Source organism: Bos grunniens, chromosome 10 (assembly GCF_055505025.1).
Source record: "Bos grunniens cultivar Pamir isolate PY7600 chromosome 10, Bosgru_T2T1.0, whole genome shotgun sequence".
NCBI lineage: Eukaryota > Metazoa > Chordata > Mammalia > Artiodactyla > Bovidae > Bos > Bos grunniens.
Window position 1 is genome coordinate 89,169,241 of NC_141174.1, and position 20,936 is coordinate 89,190,176.

General features: G+C 49.4%; 1 protein-coding gene across 12 annotated transcripts in view; it reads left to right on the plus strand.

Moving 5' to 3' along the window:
* Window positions 1-20,936, plus strand: part of MEGF11 (multiple EGF like domains 11) — a 400,952-nt gene that overhangs the window by 73,384 nt on the left and 306,632 nt on the right. For 4 of the 12 annotated variants that reach the window (XR_015135430.1, XM_086322958.1, XM_086322952.1 and 1 more), the window contains exon 1: window positions 2,909-3,044. The exons of 5 other annotated variants lie outside the window; for them this stretch is intronic. Coding sequence is in view for 6 of the 7 variants with exons in the window: in XM_086322958.1 (XP_086179084.1) it covers window positions 3,026-3,044 (19 nt within the window). In the remaining variant the exon portion in view is untranslated. Of the gene's footprint in view, window positions 1-2,907; window positions 3,045-20,936 lie in introns of those variants that run through there. 3 more of the 12 variants (XM_086322960.1, XM_086322957.1, XM_086322961.1) reach the window with 2 other exon arrangements.

Here is a 20,936-nt window from a genome sequence, read left to right on the forward strand (position 1 = left end):
ATATAATAGCTCACTGTCAACATCCTGCTTTGTGTGGCCTTTGCGTATTCCGCCCCCCATCTCCCCTCTCATTCTCTCCTGTAGCCACCCACTCTACTGTGATTGGAATATGTTATAAAATCTGCGTGTCCTTGTGAAATATGTAGCGTCATTCTGTGTGAGTATGTGACTTAAAATTACATACATTTATTGTGCTACAAGCCTCCTTCCATTCCCAGCGTTTCTCACTCAGCACCGTGTTTTGGGACCCACCGGGCAGCTCTAGGTGCGTTCAGTCCGTGGTTTCTTACTGATGCGGAGTTCTCTGTGTGTGTTTTCCACCTGTTACTTATCCATTCTCCCAGTGGTGGATGAGGGGCCCATAAGATGTCTCCAGCTTCCCTCTACCACAAATAGCTTCCCTTTTGTAGCTTCAACCTGAGTCTCCATCTTTGAAAAAGGAGTGTCTTTGACTGAATGACCCCAGTTGCCTGCAGCTCTGATTCCAGTCGCTTGTTTTGCTGGTGGAAAGACAGCCAGTTGTGGGTCTCCAAACTGTCAGGCAGAAGATCTGAATAGTTGTTCTCCTTTGAGTTAAGTTTCTGGCTGACACCGATGATAGTCTGAAATCCTTTGATAGTCAGAGTCCCTAAGACCTTCTCTTTTCCCCTGAGCTCATGAAGTGCCTTAACTTCTGGGTTTTTTTTTTTTTTTTCCCTGTGAATAATACACCACCTACTCCAGGGAGCTGAGTGTTGTACCAGTTTGCAGCTCTGTTTAAAATCCCGATTCTGCAAACTCCTCAGAAGGGAGTGACAGTTCCTACTCCTGTGTAATCATTTATAGATCAGGTAATGATTTCCCTCTTGGCTTAATGACAGTTCTGTCCTCAGGGGAGCTGGTCAGCTTGTCAAATACTGCTGATGTTCCTTCTGGTGGGGCCTGGTGGATCAAGCACGGTGGCTCTGTCTGCCACTCATTCTTACCCCGGTGCCAACAATAGGCAGGAAAAGTCACTTCTTTCAAAGGAATTGCAGGGCCAGTGAGTCTGTGGAGTAAGCACGTGATGGAGGGAGGTGAGGGGAGAAGTCTATTTACCTTTGGCTCTGGGGTCATTGGAAGACTTTACTTCCCTCCCTCTTCTACATGCTGGTATCCTGAGAGAGACATCCTTGCAGAAGAGGAGGCTGGGAGCATCTGGGAGCAGGGTTCTTCTGTGGATAAGGGGACCGCTCAGTGACTTTTCAATGACATTCAGTAACTGTTATGTAGGATTCTGTAACATGCCAGGCTGCCTGCCGGTTTTGTGAGGCTTAAGGTAGAAGGCCTGGCTGGTTACCCAAGAGAACTTTGGGGGAACTCTGCCTCATTTGTGGGCAAATAGGTCAGTGCTGGTGGCTAGGATAGTAAAGAGTTCACCCGTAATGCAGGAGACACGGGTTCAGTCTTGGATTGGGAAGATCCCCTGGAGAAGGGACTGGCAACTCACTCCAGTATTCTTGCCTGGAGAATTCCACAGACAGAGGAGCCTGGTGGGCTACAGTCCATGGGGTCGCAAGGAGTCAGGACACTGAGCGACTAACAATACACAGGTCAGTGCTGAAGGAACCTAAAGACCATGAGGTTTGTTCCTCTGGACGGCTATGAAAGTGAGCTCCGCTGTCAGTTACCTGGGCTGATGGGAAGCAAGCAGAGATCACACCTGTTTCCCAGCATCATGTCTAAACAAAAAATTACTTAAGAAAAATCAGTCTAAAAAAAGAAATAATGCCAATCTGGGGAAAAAAAAAAAGAAAAATCAGTCTATGCTAGTGTTCCCAAGGGTGGCGTGTGGATTTGTGCTGGGCTGTGACCAAGTTTTCACAGATAAGAGTAAGAAAATGAAAACAGTGTAGTGATTATCAACAGTGTAAGACTATCATCTTGCATCCCCAGTGTTCATGAAACCGGGATGATGGGAGAAGATAATAGAAAATACCGAAAAGTCCTTTAAGTCAGTGGTCCCCAAACTTTTTGGCACCAGGGACCGGTTTCGTGGAAGATATTTTGTGGACTGAGGGAGGGGGATAATTTCAGGATGCTTCAAGTGCATTACATCTATTGTGCACTTTATTTCTATTATTATTATGTCAATCCCACCTCAGATCATAAGGCAATAGATCCAGGAGTGTGGGGACCCCTGCTTTAAGTGACTAAACAAAGAATTGGTGAATGTCTGCCAGGCCCTCTAATGTACGTGGGTTTCAGTGTGTGTGTGTGTGCGTGTGTGCGTGTGTGCGTGTGCAAGCAGTTGTGTAGCCATTTCACTTGTCTGTGAACCTCCAGAGCCTGAGAACTGCAGGCAACTCTGGAATTAGACTTTGATTCCTTGCTTCCAGTTAGTGTGTAATATACATTACTTTGTTTCTAATGAAACAGCGTTTGTTAAGATCAAAATCTTACTTTGGAGAAAGGCATAAACGCCACAAATGAGACTGATTTAGCAAATGTTTATGTTTTAATGAAGATATCCGGTTAAAAAATCGCCTAGGTTAAAATGTAAATAAGCAATAGCCTGAATGTGCTGAGATGCGGTCGACTGAGGGTAATTGAGATTCCCCGGCTCTTCTGCTGCAGATGGGTGGGCGTGGGGCCACATTCAAGGGCCCCCAAACTGGGCTGGGACCTGGGCGCCTCCGTGGTGTCCTGGCCCTCTACTGTATTTAAGTGGTCAGTCAGAGCAAGATCGTAATTAAATTGTGGCCGTAGAGCTAGACAACTTAACTAGAGTCCCCTCATGCTACATGCTCCAGAATTTAATTTTCCAAATAAACTCAGTGTGGCTTTGATGCCCGGGGAGGATCAATAGAATGGAAATTGCTTGCAGTTTCCCCTAAAGTGTTACAATGGATTACTGCTCTCACATTTCCCCTCTGTGCTCCTTTTTTTTTTCCCCTGCCAGAGAGAGCCTGGGATTCATTCTAGGTACATACTGTTTGAAGAAACAGACAAAAATAAATAAATACAAAGGGAAACTACAAGTCAAGTTGAAGAGGAGGATGAGACCATGATCTCCTCCCTGTGGGGTGAGTGAGGGCTCCTGGGCCACCGTGAAGGAGAAAGGCACCCCTACCCCACTGCTTGGGCTTTATGGAGGGGGCTGTGTGTGGGGTTCCCCTCAGTCACCTCCCGAGGAAGGTGAGCCAAATCTCAGGGGTCAACCCAGGGTGCTTCCGGGCACTTCCCCACCTACTGATCTGCTCTGGAATCTTGGGGAATGTTCTAGGTCTTTCACTAGACGAGGTTTTATTTTTGTTTTTTGTTTGTTTGTTTGTTTGTTTTTGGCTGCGTGGCATGTGAGATCTTAGTTCCTTGACCGAGGATCAAACCTGTGCCCCTTGCACTGGGAACATAGAGTCTTAGCCGCAGGACCACCAGATAAGTCCCCTATCTGAGGTTTTAATCTGGAGTTTTCAACTATGGAGCTAACTTTACAGGATCAGGTCTCATGTTCTTTTTTGCTCCTTTGGGGGAGATGTCAATGAGCTTGTACGATTGGCAGGAAGAAGGGACTGTCAAAAGCAAGGTTTCTAGGTCATAGGCCCCTCTAGTGAGGCCTCCGGGGGCTGTTCCCTGATTTGGTGATGGGAAACAGGCTGGGGCCCTGAGAGGAGGAGGCTGCAGGACAATCCTCCAGAATTTCACTGGGTGTGTTTGTGTGAAGACAGAGGCACTGGCAAGGGCAGCCCGGGAAGTGGGCAGAAACAGATTAGTCGAGAGCACATGGCCTGAGTGCCCATCAGGGTAACATGAATTCAGGTTGAATATAATCGAAACCAACTGCATGCAATCTCTTTATTTTGCTTTTGGGGACAATGAGGCAGGGAGGCTTGTGCTGTGGCATGTGCTGTCCTACCTTCTTGCACACTGCTCCTCTTAGTGGAGCAGGTGCTGCAAGGATGTCACAGAAGAGGGCAGAATGAGGGAGCCTGAGCTTGCTCTGGGCACCTCTGTGCCCCACCTCCTCATGTGGCACAGGTTCCAAAACCACCAGCTCCCCCTGAAGCAGGTGCTGGCAGTGCCTCCTGGGGCTGACAGATTAACCATGTTTTGTGGTATCTGGAGAGTGAAAGTTCTAGACAATTAATTAGTGGCAGTAGACACTGGCTACCCAAAGGCTGAGAAATTGATGGGGTTTTTGTTTCTTTTTTGTCATGGAACAAGTTATCAGCGTGTGTGTTGATTGATTTCTTGCTAAATTCCTCTCTTTAAAAAAAACATTCTTGCAGTTTGGAGTCCCTTGAAGCATTTTAATGAACTCCCTTCCTGAGTCACTTGTTCTTCATGGTGTTGAATCTCCCCTACTTCCTGTCTCTCTCTCCTGATTCTGATTCTCAGATCTGTAAGGCTTTCTGAAGAGCCAGGAGGCCAGGTGAGGCAGTCAAGGCACCTAGGGCTGAAAAATTTAAGGAGACCCTGGCTCTCACGGTCTGTGAGTGTAGGGTTGGCACCTGAGAGAGGCAGAGCCTCCTTAAATTTGTATGTTCTCAGTGCCTGGCTTCCTCACCCAGGTCTTGCTATCCTGGCTGCTGTCCACTCTTGTACATCTGAAGGGAAGCAGAGTCAACATCTGGAAATTCAGACACAAGTGCTCACGGATATGAACAGAGTCAGAGTCCACAGTAAACTAAATAGACCGTGGTGGAACCCGCCCCACACAAGAGCCCATTTTCTCGTGGCGGCCAGGTGTCCTCCACTGACTGGGATGGACCTTCACAGTTGCTCAACACTCCCTTTTGTGGTCTCTTAGGTTCCTGAGAGGAGAAGGCAATGGCAACCCACTCCAGTGTTCTTGCCTGGAGAATCCCAGGGACGGGGGAGCCTGGTAGGCTGCCATCTATGGGGTCACACACAGTCGGACACGACTGAAGCGACTTAGCAGCAGCAGCAGCAGGTTCCTGAGGCACATCTCGTCCTCAGAGAAGAGGCCTCAAAAAGGCTGCTGAGTTGGGGATCAGGACAAACTGAGCCCCCAACCGCCCATGTTGCTTTTTTGGAGCTCGAGCTATTTACAAGGCATTGGTCCAGGTGAAATTGAAAAAACAAAAACACAGCTGTTACCAATTTAAAAAGTGACATTCCTCTCGTCTCACCACCCCTGGAACCAAAGGAGAGGAATTATTGAATATGTGACATAGGAGGAGAAAGATGACTATGCATATTAAGCAAGGGGAAGAGTGATTGCTGAATACATGATGTAAAGGAGATCGTCACCACAAAATTAAACACAAAAATATTCAGTCAAAAATAGTTACTGTCTATACATTATAGGCTTGACATATGATATGTTTTCTACTTTTAAAAGGCTCTTGTAATTTCTGGATAACCCATTTAGCTCTCTGGATCCTGCTACCCAACCCTGAATCCTCCCAGACTTCTAGGCTATCAGAGAAGGTATTTTCTCGGCTTTTAACCCCTTGTGGGGATTTTTCCAGCCATGTATATGAAAATTTTCTGGGAAGAGGAGAACCCTAAAATGATCTCTGGGGTTTTCTTTTTTTTTTTTTTTTTGCTGTACCACATGGCATACAGGATCTTAGATCCCAGATCAGGGATTGAACCTGTGCCCCCTGGACTGGAAACATGGAGACAACACCAGGGACGTTCTTTCTCTGGCATTGTCTAAGCTTCTTTACTCACATCATCAGGAATCTCTCAAATCATGGGACTCCGAAAATACTCTCTGGCTCCTTCTCCTCTGCCTCTTTTCAAGGTTTAGCATCTTTGAACAGGGGAAATTAGCAAGGGACATATCAAGTGGGGAAGAAGGAGGTGACTGGCTAAGGAATGCTCATGAATATTGAGTAACTTCTCTCAGGTACTGGATGATGGTTGAACTGACTGTCCTCCTCTCAAATGCTTCCCTGGGTGACCCAAGTGTCTAGGGCTACCTCTCAGGCAGATAGGAACCACCACTCCTTGGTCACTTGTGGCCAAGGTCCATTCTAAAACCACCTAGGATCCTCCCAAGAGCAGAAGGCTAGAGAACATGGGCTGACTCTGAAGCAGGAAGAAATTAGGGAAGCCAGAGGAAGCCCTTTGTGAAAACAAAGGTTAATTTTTAGACTAGTGTTGTCCAAAAGAACTTTCCACAGTAATGGAAATGTTTTATATCTACACTTTCCAATATGGTAGCTGCTAGTCTGTGTAGCAGCTGAGCACGTGAAATGTGGCTTGTGTGACTGAGGATCTGAGTTTTACTCAGATTAATGAAAATTAGCTTAAATAGACACAGGTGGCTGCTCAGCTGACTAGTGCAGTTCTAGATATTCAGGCTTGAAGGAGGGTGGCCTGGGGAATGGAGGTGGGGCTAGGAAAGGAAGCGCCTGCCGGGAAGTGGGGCTCTGAGTCCTTTTGAGAGGAGTGGGGCAGCTCCTAGGAGCAGCATCTTCTAATAGCAGAGACAGGTCCAGGGGTGGGGCTGGGCTGGGTTTCAGGAAGGATATAACTCTGGTTTTCCAGATTATATAGTATCAGGGTTTAGGCCACTGGTCTTCCCTTTCTCTGGAAAATTGCACAGAATCATATCACTTACAGCACTAGGGTTCATCTGATCCAACCCGCCCTTCTACAGAAGAGGCCAGGTCCGGGAAGGCTTGGGCGAAGATCCAGCTCTCTTGATCCCTAGCCCAGAGGTTTTCCCAGGGACCATGCCTCAGTTCACCAGGGCCAGTTTTTTCTGCATCCATGCTTCATTCTCCTCTTGGAAGGGGTGGGATGGGGCTGTTCCCAGAGGTCTGTAATAGAACAACCCTAGTCCTCTCTCCCCCGCCCATTTCCAATCTTTGGCCTCACTTTGACTTTTGGGTGAGACTTTTTGGGTGACTGCCTATTCCACCTCCAGGTGGCAATGGACACAGGATCTGCTGATGACTTTTGGATTTGGCCCAGGTAAATGTGGACTTGGCAGTCTCCTTGGGTTCCCAATCCCTCTGGAATAGAATGAGTTGCCAAGAATAGAGCAAAAAGCCCTGAGCAGGCGACCCATCACCAAATGTCCTGAAGCCTGGAGGGAGGATCCTTTCTCGGGGAGACAGCACACGTGAGTGCATGTGTCTCAGGCAAAGGGATGGGGTGTGGCCAGCCCCTTTGAGGACAACAGCTTTGGAGGAGAGACCTCTGGTAATTGAAGGGAATATTGCCTTCATCTGCTGGGATGGGCTGCTGCTGCTGCTGCTGCTGCTAAGTCGCTTCAGTTGTGTCCGACTCTGTGTGACCCCATAGATGGCAGCCCACCAGGCTCTGCCATCCTTGGGATTCTCCAGGCAAGAACACTGGAGAGTGTTGCCATTTCCTTCTCCAATGCATAAAAGTGAAAAGTGAAAGTGAAGTCGCTCAGTCATGTCCGACTCTTATCGACCCCATGGACTGCAGCCTACCAGGCTCCTCCATCCATGGGATTTTCCAGGCAAAAGTACTGGAGTGGGCTGCCATTGCCTCCTCCGGGGTGGGCTGTTGACTTGTGGCAAATGGTCCAAGGGTGATCTCTGCAGGTAGGTGGGCAGGGGGCTTTCCTGTGGGTCTCGGTGAGAAGGAGGGTTGGACCCTTCCTGAACAGCTCACAAGGTTTGGTGTGGTCTCTCTGGACCCCACTGCCTCTTTCCTGGGGGGTTAAGCAGGGGAGAGAATCAGGCGTTGGTCCTCAGCTTAGTAGACCTTATTTTATTCCACTGTTAGTTACAGTTGGCTGTTGACATCCTTCACTAGTCTAACTCCAGGGCCTAGATTAGTCCCTGGCCCACTGGAGAAGCTGGAATAGAAATTTACTAACTAATCATTTTTTGTAAAGAAGGGCTTTTGTAAAAAGAGAGTCCTTTGGTGAAATTTTGGACCCCTAATCTATTTGGGGTTTGATTGTGGTAGACATGGCCAGAAGTTTGGCATTTTGGGGAGATGCACTGTTTCCTGAGTGGGTGAGCATAAAGACTGGAGGAAACAGTGTCCCAGGCCACAGAGCACCTCTGAGGGGGGCTGCCTCAGCATTTGGAAGGTGCTGAGAAGGGGGAACATTTGAGCTGATATTACCTTCTGTGACAGGAGCCCTGACAGCACCCTGAACTTGTTCCTCCCAAGCCCCCTGGCCACCTACCTACAGAGATCACCCTTGGACCGTTCCCACCCCTCCTCTCCCCAGATGTGTGCTGTGGTTAGGCGGCACACCTAACCTAGGGATCGAAAGGGAGTAGACAGAATGGGCAGGTGGGCAAATCTTGTTAGACATGGCCAGAAGACATGAGTTCTGCAGCCAGCCCTGCCATACATTCATCGTGTGACTAACAGCAAGCCCGGATCCTCTCTGAGCCTCAGTCTCTTCGTTGGCAAAATGAGGTATATTGGTCAGGGTCCAGCAGGAAAGAGATCTTGCAAAGGTGGGGGCAGAGTATAGGGACCCTGCATGAGAGATGTGCAGTGTCCCCGCCTCCCAGAGAGTGAGGGTAGGGCCTGGAGCTGAAGGATACAGGAAGGCAGTACTAGGAGAGAGAAAAGGAGAGTCAAGTAATCACCGACCTCAATCTCTTCCTTCCCATTTGCTGCTGGGACTCCCCATCGGTGCAAGCGAGGGCAAAGTGGCTCGTGGACGCCATCCCGGCAAGTCGGCCTCTCAGACCACAGAGTAGCCTGGGGAGGGAATGGGCCACATCCAGCCCATGAGGGATTGTACAGTCCGGCCACTGGGAGAGGCTGTCCGAGGGAGGCAGGGTGAGGGGCAGGCGTCTGTTGATTTCTGCTGGCGTCCTGGGTCTCTGCTCCTGGGGACAGGGCCTCCCCTGCCCGGCTCCATAGAGGTACCAGTCATCCTCCCGCGGCAGAGCAAACTTCCACTGCAGCCTGGTCCTGGAAGGGGGCGGAGGGCCCTCTGCCTCCCGCGCCGTGCCCCCGCCATCCGTCACTCTGCCAGCCGCGTGAAGTAATGATAGATTAGTGCACATTAGGCCTCCCATCCCGCGGGCCTAAAAGCCGGGGCTTTACCAATCAGCGAGGGGCGAAGCGCGCGGGGTGAGCGGGCTCCGCGCGGGGAGCTGGAGGCGCCGGGAATTAATAAGCACTTGGAGACGGCAGGGATATTGAACTCATTCCTTAAATCAATCCTTAACCAAGAAGGATGAGGGAATGAAATTTTGGACAATTAGTGGGTAATGACGACCTTGTGAAAGGAGCTATTGACGAGAGTGTGACGAGAATGGCCGGGGCGCAGGGAAGGAATGGATGAGGAAAGGGTAGTGAACCCGTAGGTCCCGACCCTCTCAGAGAGCAGGGTGGGTTGGCTGGGGGTGCCCCCAGTCGGGTCTGGGGAGCCCGGTGGGTGGAGGAAGTCAGCGTGGTCTTCCTGGGTTAGGAAAAGGGCCTCACTAGAGAGAATTTCGGGACCGAGACTTGGTGACCCAGAACCCAACCCAGCGCCGCCCCTCCCCCTCCGTCCTCTCCATCCCCTTCTCCCGCGACCCCCACCCTGTGCGAAGTACTGGGCAGTGTAGGGTTGGGGTCTCTGTATCTTGGACAGACCCGCAATCGAATAATGGATTTCGAATAAGGGACCCACAGTCCTCTTCATCCCTTTGTCACCATCAGCCCCAGCCTTATGGGAGCAGGACCAGGGTCCCAGAGGCAAGGCCATGCCCTCCACCTTGGTGGGAGCCCGGCCCTCGCTCCCAGCCCCGGCTTTTCTGCTCCTCTTGTCTTTTCTGGCCTTCTCTCTGGCATAGTGGGTTGGGCAGAAACGCTGGCTCCCCGGGGCCCCCTCCCCCCGTCCTTCACAGTGGCCGCCCTCAGCGCCCTGGTCACTATGACTCCCACAGCAGCCACAGGCGCCCAAGAGGCCCTTTCTTTGAAGGAGGCGTCTTCAGTGGCTTCCTCAGGAAGCAGAGGCTGTGGCAGGGATTCAGAACACTGGAAGGGGTGGGGAGGGACGGAGGGAGGGGAAGGGAAAGGAGACGAGTAAGGACATGGCCTCCAGTACAGAAGAAGGTTCTGGAACCTGAACCAGAACTCAGAGTGATCCCCTGGTCAGAGTGGGTCTTCTGTATCTGTCAGTTGCTGACTGTCAGCAGTCAGGAAAGTGAAAGTTTAGTCGGTCAGTTGTGTCCGACTCTTTGCCACCCCGTGGACTGTAGCCTACCAGGCTCCTCCATCCATGGGATTTTCCAGGCAAGAGTACTGGAGTGGGTTGCCATTGCCTTCTCCAGAGGATCTTCCCGACCAAGGGATCAAACGCAGGTCTCCCACATTGTAGGCGGCGCTTTACTGTCTGAGCCACCAGGGAAGTCCCAGGAAGGGGAGTTTCTAACCTCCTGGACAGGTGGCAGCAGTCAACTGAGGGCCCTTCTTGTGGTGGGAGGTGGCGATGGTAGGAGGCCACCCATAGGGCAGATGGCAGGTCAGAGTATTAGCTGCAAAGGCTTTCAGAGCCTCCCTGGCCGCCCCCTTTCATTCCATCAGGGATGAGAATCAGAATCCCTTCCCTTTGCCTAACGTTTCACAAACTTCAGGATTCACTGGTGGCTCAGATGGTAAAGAATTCGCCTGCAGTGCTGGAGACCTGGGTTCAGTCACTGGGTGGGGAAGATCCCCTAGAGAAAGGAATGGCTACCCACTCCAGTTTTCTTGCCTGAAGAATTCCATGGACAGAGGAGCCTTGTGGGCTACAGTCCATGGGGTCACAAAGAATTGGACACAACTGAGCTACTAACACTGCCACAAGCTACAGAGCACTTAAAAAAAATTCTCATGTTATCCTCACAGCTCAGCTCACTTTGCAAGGTTTGATCTGCATTTTACAGTCAGGAGCCTGAAACCCCGAGAAACCGAACAGTGTGCCCAAAGACCACCCTTCTAGAAAGGTGAACTCACTAGTTCAGTGGGACCTGAGCCACTGAAGCCACTGTGTTGATTCAGCTCAGACTGTCCACCATCTAGGTGTTCCCTTTGAGAGACCCTGCTCTCTTAAGGGGAAGCTGCTGCTGCTGCTAAGTCGCTTCAGTTGTGTCCAATTCTGTGTGGCCCCATAGACGGCAGCCCACCAGACTACCCTGTCCCTGGGATTCTCCAGGCAAGAACACTGGAGTGGGTTGCCATTTCCTTCTCCAATGCGTGAACCTGAAAAGTGAAAGTGAAGTCGCTCAGTTGTGTCCGACTCTTTGCAACCCCATGGACTGCAGCCTACCAGGCTCCTCCATCCATGGGGTTTTCCAGGCAAGAGTACTGGAGTAGGGTGCCATCACCTTCTCCACTTAAGGGGAAGAGTGACCCTAAATAGAGCCTGTTGTTAGTGTCTTGCTCATGCTTCTCCCCACCCCACCCCATCCACTGCCTGTTTAGCTCATCTCCTTTGCAGAATGCAGGAATCTGAGAGCTTTCCCTTTCTGGACCGAAATCCCCCGGAGACTGAGGGGCTTTAGGAAGGAGGCATTATCTCAGAGCCCTTCCCCTCTCAGTATTTACTCCATCTTCCCCTCCGCCATTGCCTACCCCAGGTCTTGACTCAAGCCTTACTGCAGCTGTTATTATTGTGTGGTTATAGGGACACTGCATCTTTAATACAGCTTTTTAGGTAGAAAGATGACAAAAGGAGCCACATTTAAGTTAAAATGACAACGTAGGTTTCCTTCTGGATTTTTTTTTTTTTGGCAGACAGTCTCTTAGTAAATTACATCTGATGACCCAAAGTAAATCATGCCCAGGATTTATGCTTTCTGTGGACTTGCAGAGCCCAGTTCCCAGGACAGCAGGAAAAAAGGGAACCTGGAGAAGGACTGACTAATTGCAAAAATTATCTGTGTGTGACTTATCCTTATGGTCCAAGTGCTGTCAGCCTGGCTTCTGTTCCAGCACCTGCAGGTAGCAGGTATGGGACAGCACTGTCAGAATCTCCAATAACCTGATGTTGGGGTGGACTTATTCTGGTCTGGGATGCTTTCTTCTCAAGACTTAACTACAAAAATGAAAATGAAACAAAACAGGGCAGGGAAGCTGTAGATAAGGAACCAAGGACATGGCATCTTTGAAAGTTTTCCCAAAGGAGATGTCAGTGTTCACTGAGACCGCCAAAATTTACTTTAGCTATTATTATGGATGACTAATTATGGGCAAACCAGCAAGTAATGTGGGTTCACAGCAGGCTAATTGGGAATAATGGGTTTCATTCCAAACTATGAGAAATGATATTTCAGAGAGAGAGAAAGAGAAAGAAAGAAAAGAAGGGAGAGAGGCAGGGCTGGGATGGGGAGAGAAAGAGACTTTGCAGAACGCTCAGAGTGCCAGGGCGGACCTTTCCTTGCATGTTTGGCTCTGTTGGTCCTAACCAAGTGTCTCGGGTCCAGACATCTGGGCTGGGGTCTTTGTTGGCAGAGTTGGGGGAAGATGAGGAGATGAGGGCTGAAGTCGGAGAAATCAGGTGGCTTATTCGCATCACTTCCTTTTCCTGAAATCAGGATGGGCAGCCTGGCATTCAATCACTCAGCACGTGGTTTTTGAGTGCCTCAGATGGACTAAGCCCTATACAATGCTTTGGAGGCCTGGCCACCTCCAAAAGTCTGCGTGGTGGTGAGCGGGAGAGACACAGAGTGATAGAGCCGGGCGTTGACCAGATCAGCACGGGTCAACAGATTCATGATGTAAGCCGCAAATGCCAGCTGCACGTGTGATTTAAAATTTTCTAGTAGCCTTATTAAAAATGGTAAACAAAAAAAGAGAGGGAATTCCCTGGTAGTCCAGTGGTTAGGACCCTGCATTTTCACTGCTGAGGGTGTGTGTGGGTTCAGTCCCTGGTAGGGGAACTAAGATCTCACAAGCTGCATAGCCAGAAAAAAGGGTAACAAGAGCAAAGTGACATGAATTTTCATAATACATCTTATGTAATCCATTATATGCAAAATATTATCCTTTTAAAGTATAATCAACATTAAAGATTATTAATGAGGTATTTTACACCTATTGCAGTTCTCAATATACACTTGTCACATTTCAAATGCTCAATAGGATGTGTGGCTAGTGGCTACTCTATTGAATGGCACAGGATCAATCATAAATAATCTTACACAGAGCTGTGGAGAATGCTGCAAAGGAGAGGTTCATAAGTGTCTAACGTGCAGGCCTGATGGCTGGACAGGGGCTGCAGGGGTCAGAGAAATAACCATTTGAGCTGCAGTCTGCTCTTAGCTGTAAAAATGAAGTAGGGGAATGGTGTGTGAGTGCTAAGTCGCTTCAGCCACGTTTGGCTTTGTGCAACCCTATGGACTGTAGGCCACCAGGCTTCTCTGTCCATGGGATTTTCCAGGCAAGAATACTGGAGTGGGTAGCTATGCCCTCCTCCAGGAATTTTCCCAACCCAGGGATCAAACCCAAATCTCTTATGTCTCCTGCATTGGCAGGTGGGTTCTTTACCATTAGCACCACCTGGAAAACCCATGTGGACCCTTATGGATCCTTTACTATCAAGAGGGTATGAAGCCTCATGATAGTAAAATCGAGTCCCCTTCTGGGTTGTCTTGGGACACAGCCTCCTTTGTTCTGGCTGCCCCTGGACTTGGAGGGTTTCCTTTGCTACCCCCAGCTGTGGGAGGGATGGTCCATCACCTTGGGGCTGTTGGCCCCTGTCGGGATGCTCAGGTCTGCTGTGGCTCTGCTCACTGCACCTGTGGAAGGCAGGGCTGAGGCTGTACACGGGGAGAGAGGATGCTCCTCAGACTTCTGCCTTGGCTGCAACCACAGGGACCATGGCCAAGTTCAGTGTGTCCAGGGCAGGGGGCACAGGATGGCAGGGAACTGGAACTCCACCTCCTCAGGAGCCATTTTGCCTGCTCCTGCTGTGTGCTCCTCCTCGAAGCTATATGTTTTGGTAACTTCCTTCACTTACACATTCATTCAGCAGATATTCCTCCAGTACTGCTCTGTGCCAGGCGGGAGGCCAGGGGCTGGAGATGCTGGTGTGAGTGTGTACAGGGTCAGGAAAAGCATCTCAGGTGAGAATGACGAGAAGGAGGCAGGCATGGGGAGATCCGGGGAAAGAACTTTCCAGGCAGAAAGGACTGGAAGGGCCCTGAGGTAGGAATGAGCCTGGCTTGCTGGAGGGAGAAAAGGAAGGTGTGGCAGTCTGGGGCAGGGAGAACAAGGTGGGCATGATATGAGGTGAAACCAGAAAGATGGGCAGGGGCCAAATCATGGAAGGCCTCCTAGGCTAGGAAGGAATTTGGATTTCATTCAGATTATAAATGGAAGACTCCGGCGGGTTTTAAACAGCGGAGTGGTGTGAACTGATTTGTATTTTTAAAAACTCTTTCTGGCTGCTGGGTGGAGAAGAGACTGAATGAGGGACACAGGAATCTGTCGAGGAAGCTTCTGCAAGTGAGAGATGCTGGTGCGGGGATCCGGCTGGGAGCGGTAGTGGAATTGCACGTACACTTTGGAGAGAGCCAACAGGATTGCTGATGGAGCGGAATCAGTATAACGCTAGCATCAGTGAGAATGGTGGTGTCCTCCCCATGGTGGCAAACCCTAGGGCAGGGGGAGCAGAGGCCAAGGGAGGACCAAGTTCCATTTTGTTCATGTTGAATTTGAGAAGCCTCTCTGCCATCCAGGGAAAGATGTCAAGCAGGCAGTTGGCGATGTGGATCTGGAACTCAGAGGCAAGGGCCCTGCTGTTATAAATCTGGGTGTTGTCACTGTACTGATGGTGTTTAAAAAAGGCTGTGGTGTGCCAAATCACTCAGGAAGTGATACATGGAGAGCTAGAGGGACTTCGTGGCATCCTTGTCTTGCTGTGCCAGGCAGGGCCACCCCTGGCACCTGGAGCAACTTTGCTGAGAGCATCTTGTATCCCGGTTGTGTCTTCTGCGGGGTGTAGGAGTCTATGGCTGTTCCCCATCAGAGCCCAGCCTGGGCCAGGGTCTCTGGCCCAGCAGGACATGGAGGGTGGATGGAGGGAGACCACTGCTTTGGTCTTCTTAGAGCCTCCCTACACTTTCTCAGCGTCCTGACTCAGGACCTCACAGGGAGCCGGGAGCTTTTCTTCCTGTCCTTTCCCTGTTAAGTCCCTGTAAATCTCCCAGTTGCCCTGAGTCTGGGAGATGAGGACACAGGTGAGAGGGAAAAGGAGAGGAAATGGAGAAGAAGAGAGTGAGAGAAGGGCAGAGGGTAGCCCTGGGAGGGCTTCAGGGGTCAGGAGGACCAGAGGAGAACCAGAATGAGCTGGGGGAGGACAGAGGTCACAGGAAAGGGGGAGGACAGAGAGTTTAAAAAGTGCTCCTTTTCTCCGGTGCTGGCTTTGGGGACTAGTTCCCTTTACCTACCTGGGAAGTAACACTGCCTCTCATCTCATAAGGAAAGCAGTCTGAAGCTTTAGGACAAGGTCAGACGCCCTCTGGACCCCCATCTTATACCAGGAACTTGACCTACTCTCTGCACTCCACACTGCCCTGCGAAGGGATCGCACCACCTCATGGCACTGGCCTCAGGCCTGAAGCTCAGGAGGTTTACAGCATCTGCCTGAGACTGCAGGGGATTGGGGTGGGTGGGGGTGGGATTCAAGTCTTCATCTATCAGATGTCAAGTCTAGGTGCCTGTGCCACCCACCCCCTTTTGGTTTATTTTTCTCAACAACTAAGCCTAAATTCTTAAAAAAAGATGACTTTGGGGGAGAATATTATTTCTAAAGTGCTGGGAGGGGAAAGGCAGTGGTGTTGCCATAGTTTGAGAGGATATGCCTGCGCATGCTCAGAGAGGGTGACTGGCACTCCTGGTGTTGCCCAGCCATTTGGAGACAGACTTCTGCCAGGAAAGCCTGGATTCTGTTTCACCTCCTGTCTCCAACCCCCCTCACCTGCCCCCAGTGGGCACAGCTGTTGGCAGCTGCAGTCACCTGCCTGGGATCAGCAAACAGATGGCCCTGGGTTTCTGGGACAGTTCCAATTTCAAATGTTCTTTCTAGTTGTCAAACAAATGTACTGCTTTTTAGTTCAGAAATTATGGAGCACCTTATGCATAGCTATAAATCCTGTCAGCTCTTGCAGGTTCTGTCTCAGAAAGGTGCAGCCCTAGAAAGGAAGGATGGTAATTTTTAAAGGCTGCTTAGCAACTGGGATTAGGGTCTGAATGGATACTGGAAGGGTCATCTATAGAAGAAGTGGCTTTCTGTCCAGAACTCCACAAAGTCCAGAGGAGACATGCTAGACCTGGTGAGAAAGATCCAGTGGGATAGGAATTATTGTTCCCATTTTACAGGTGAGGAGGATAAGGCTCGGAGAAGTGAGCCACCAGCTCAGGGCCTTCAGTAAGTCATAGATGAAGCTTGTACTTGAAGCCAGGTCCCCTAATTCTTGGTATAGTGTTGTCTCCATTATCTCATTCTCAAGAAGAAAGACCTCTGATGTGGGTCCAGCAGGACTGCCAGGTACAGCTGTCCAGGCTGCGCACTGCACCATTTCATTCACATTGATGTTGAATATGATGGGTGCCCACAGAGTTGTGAAATTCAACTCTGGGTCCAGGGAAGTCTGGCCCTTCTCTGTCTGTCTGCTATCCTCCCACCTCAGTCCTTGCTGGTACTACAATTGAAGACGTAGGAAGTGTGTTGACTCCCAGCCTCCGGTAGCAGGTGGAGTAAGTGATGGCTTCACCTTAGTGTTTTTCGCCTGGTTCAGGCCGCAATGGGCCCCCCACCCAGTCCAATGGCCCTGCTCCCAGGCGTACTGTGCTTTTCTGTCTGCTCACCCAGCACCATTTGCTTAGGGATGGAACTGGAAAAAGGTGGGTTTGGAGCCTCTGGTGGGAGATGAGGCCAGCTGACGTCCTGACATTTAGGACGGCTTCCTCCTCCCTCTCGCTATCCCCCAACCCACCCACCCACATACGTACCTGGAATTAAAACTGTGGCACAAGCTCTTCTTAAATATGACACATCTGCTCCTGTTGTGCAGGGAGGGAGAATTTATAGGTGAGAAATCAGTAGACTGATCTTCACTCTGCTCCAGTGGTCAGGCTGTCGCTGATTGATATCCCGTGCACAGTGCAGCCTGGACGGCTCCTTTTTATAGGCTCCGCCCGCCTTCCCATAACTCAGGAGGGAAACTGTAAATCCTCAGAGGCGGCAGAGCAATCCTCTATTAGGACAGCCACCTGGAGTTCCTGACAGGCTCCTCTCTCCAACTCCACATCTCACTGTCAAGGCAGCTGTGAGCTGAGGGGATGTGCCCTGCACAGGGAGCCAGGAGATCTGGCCAGCTCGGAAGCTGCAGGCTGGGAAGAGCCGGTAGTGACCAGGGTCACCTGATCTGACAAATGGTCAGCCTATGCATTCCTTCTGCCAACAGGGAGCTCACTACCTACCAACCCATCCATCTTTGGAGAACTCCCCTACTTCGGGTCACAGATTTCTTCTTCTCTCAAGCTGGGATCCTGCTTCCAAGTGTTTTCATCTTATTTCTTTTCTTTGGTGCTGAACCGAAGGAACCTAACGGTAGAGTAATTGCCGTGTTTAACTTCTCTGCTAGAACCCAGCTCATTTAATTCTCCCTATAAAAAACAAGTCAGTACTGTGTAACAAAACATGTTGTAGTGGCTTAATATTAAAGCAGAATGGAACAAGCCTGGATGGGTGGGCAGAGCGCTCTCGGTTTCTCCCTCCCTTCCCTGCTCCCCAACACGAGTGTGGCAGTTACTGTAAAGATGGACCTGTGCCTCAGTGTTCCCTTTATTTTAGCCTTTGTCAAACCTAGTGTTTCTCAATCATTAGAGTGTCTCAGCGTTAGGTTACAGGGTTGTATGCACCCATATGGATACATCTTCAGTAGTGATTTAAGTGATTTGCACAGGCAATTTTGACTATAGGCGATGTTTCCCTCACATGATAACTTTTGAACTTAACCTCCACCCAAGAAGTGATTTGATCATGTCTTTCTTTTTTCCCCCCTTTCCTTTTAAAAAGTGTTTCCCCCTTTTTTCCTTTTCTATTGAGGTATCACATAAACAGTAAAATGTATACATCTGAAGTGCACAGCTCAATGAACTTTTACAAATGGATGCACCTGTGTGATTCCCACCCAGCTCAAGATATAGAGCATTTTGTCGCCTACAAGGTTGCCCAGTCCCCTTCTTGGTCGTTGCCATCTCTCTTCCCAGGGGTGACTCTCCCTTGTTGTTGCTGTTGCTGTATCTTAGCTTTACTCGTTCTTGACCTCATCTAAATGCAGTCACACTGCAAGCCCGCTGTCTGGCACCTCACACTCAGCATAATGCCTCGTGGCACGCCACAGTGATTCCTTCTTCATTTCTGATTCTTTTTTAGAGCATAATTGTCTTCAATGTTCTGTTTAGAGTCTGCTGCCCAGTGAGGTGAATCGGCTATATGTGTACGTATATCCTTTCCCTCTTGTGTCTCCCTTCCTCACCCCCCACACACCTCACATGTCTAAAATGTGAGCGCTGTATTCCTAAAACCAGCAATGGATGGGCATATGTCCTTCCAAGTGTCTACACCTTCAGCCCTCCAGACCCTTCCTCAGAGAGGCCATCTCAGGGCTCCTCAGCCTGGCCTCCCACCCCAAGTGCATCCCAGCTTGTCTGGTCATTTTCCCTTGGATTTAAGCCTCTAATGGTTTGTGATTTGACCCATGTGAAGAGAGTGGGGTGGCATGCTCATTGAGAAGTAGGGAAAAAGTTGGCTTAAAACTCAACATTCAGAAAACTAAGATCATGGCATCTGGTCCCATCACTTCATGGCAAATAGTTAGGGAACCAATGGAAACAATGAGAATCTTCATTTGGTGGGGGGGCTCCAAAATCACTGCAGATGGTGACGACAGCCATGAAATTAAAAGATGCTTGCTCCTTGGAAGAAAAGCTATGACAAACCTAGACAGCATACTAAAAAAAAGCCAGCAGAGACATTACTTCATCTACAAAGGTCTGTCTAGTCAAAGCTATGGTTTTTCCAGTAGTCATCTATGCATAGTAGAACTGGACTATAAAGAATTTTGAGCACCGAAGAATTGTTGCTTTTGAACTGTGGTGTTAGAGAAGACTCTTGAGAGTCCCTTGCACCGCAAGGAGATCCAACCAGTCCATCCTAAAGGAAATCAGTCCTGAATATTCATTGGAAGGACTGATGCTAAAGCTGAAGCTCCAATCCTTTGGCCACCTGATGTGAAGAACTGACTCATTTGAAAAGACCCTGATGCTGGGAAAGATTGAAGACGGGAGGAGAAAGAGATGACAGAGGATGAAATGGTTGGATGGCATCACTGACTCAATGGGCGTGAGTTTGAGTAAGCTCCAGGAGTTGGTGATGGACAGGGAAGCCTGGAGTGCTGCAGTCCATGGGATGGTAAAGAATTGGACACAACTAATTTACTGAACTGAACTAAGAAGTAGGTGGAGATTTGACAGAGGAATGGGTAAAGAAGATGTGGTACATATATACAATGGAATATTACTCAGTCATTAAAAAGAATGGGCTTCCCTGGGGCTCAGATGGTAAAGAATCCACCTGCAATGTGGGAGACCTGGGTTGGAGACCTGAGTTGGATCCCTAGGTTGGGAAGATCCCCTGGAGAAGGGAATGGCTACCCACTCCAGTATTCTTGCCTGGAGAATTCCAAGGACAGAGGGGCCTGGCAGGCTACAGTCCATGGGGTTGCAAAGAGTTGGACACAACTGAGTGACTTTCTTTTTCATTAAAAAGAATGAAATAATGCCATTTTCAGCAACATGAATGGACCTAGAGAGTGTCATACTGAGTGAAGGAAGTCACACAAAGAAGGAGAAATATCGTATGGCATCCCTTATATGTGAAATCTAAAAAGAAATGACACAAATTAACTTACAAAACAGAAAGAGAATCCCAGACTTAGAAAACGAACTTATGGTTGCCGAGGGGAAGGGATAGTTAAGGAGTTTGGGAAGGTCATGTACACACTGCTATATTCAAAATGGATAACCAACAAGGACCTATGTATTGTATAGCACATGGAACTCTGCTCAATGCTATGTGCCAGCCTGAATGGCAGGGGGTTCTGGGGAGAATGAATACTTGTATATGTACGGCTGAGTTCCTTCACTGTTCACCTGAAACTGCCACCACGTTGTTAATCAGCAATTTGTTGTTCACTTGCTAAGTAGTGTCAGAGTCTTTGCGATCACATGGACTGCACGTCGGTAGGCTTCCCTATCCTTCACTATCTCCTGGAGTTGGCTCAAATTCATGTCCATTGAGTGGGTGATGCTATCTAACCATCTCATCCTCTGTTGTCCCCTTCTCCTCCTGCCTTCAACCTTTCCCAGCATCAGGGTCTTTTCCAATGAGTCAGTTCTTCGCATCAGGTGGCCAAAGGATTGGAGCTTCAGCTTCAGCATCAGTCCTTCCAATGAATATTCAGGGTTGATCTCCTTTAGGTTTGATCTCCTTGCTGTCCAAGGGACTCTCAAGTGTCTTCTCCAGCACCACCCCAATACAAAATAAAAATTTGAAAGTTTGAAAAAAAAAAAAAAGTAGATGGAGATTGTGTTGTCAGCTTCCCTGATGTGGAACACTCCTGGGCTCTCTTTGCTCATGTGATTGCCATGTCTTTCCTCATCTAGGGCTGTGCTATTGATATTTTGCATCAAGAGCATACCCCTTGAATTCATCCCTGTTATGTTTCATATTCTCCCATTCAGTCTATTGCTTCAGCCTGTCAAGATCTTTTGAGAGCCTCATCCAATTCTGTCAGACTTCATATTATTCAAGGGTCCTGTGAGCCTGTACTCCAGATGTTTGTCCAAGTCATGTGAGCTGTGTGACCTGATACCACAAGCTGACCTCGGGATGGCTGTGTCCTTTAATTGGTGCATCCAGGCAGCTCTTCCCTCTGCCTGGAGCACGCCTCCTTTAATACCTGCACAACTGGCCCCTCATTTCCTCAAGTCTGTGCTCAAATGTCACTTTTCCA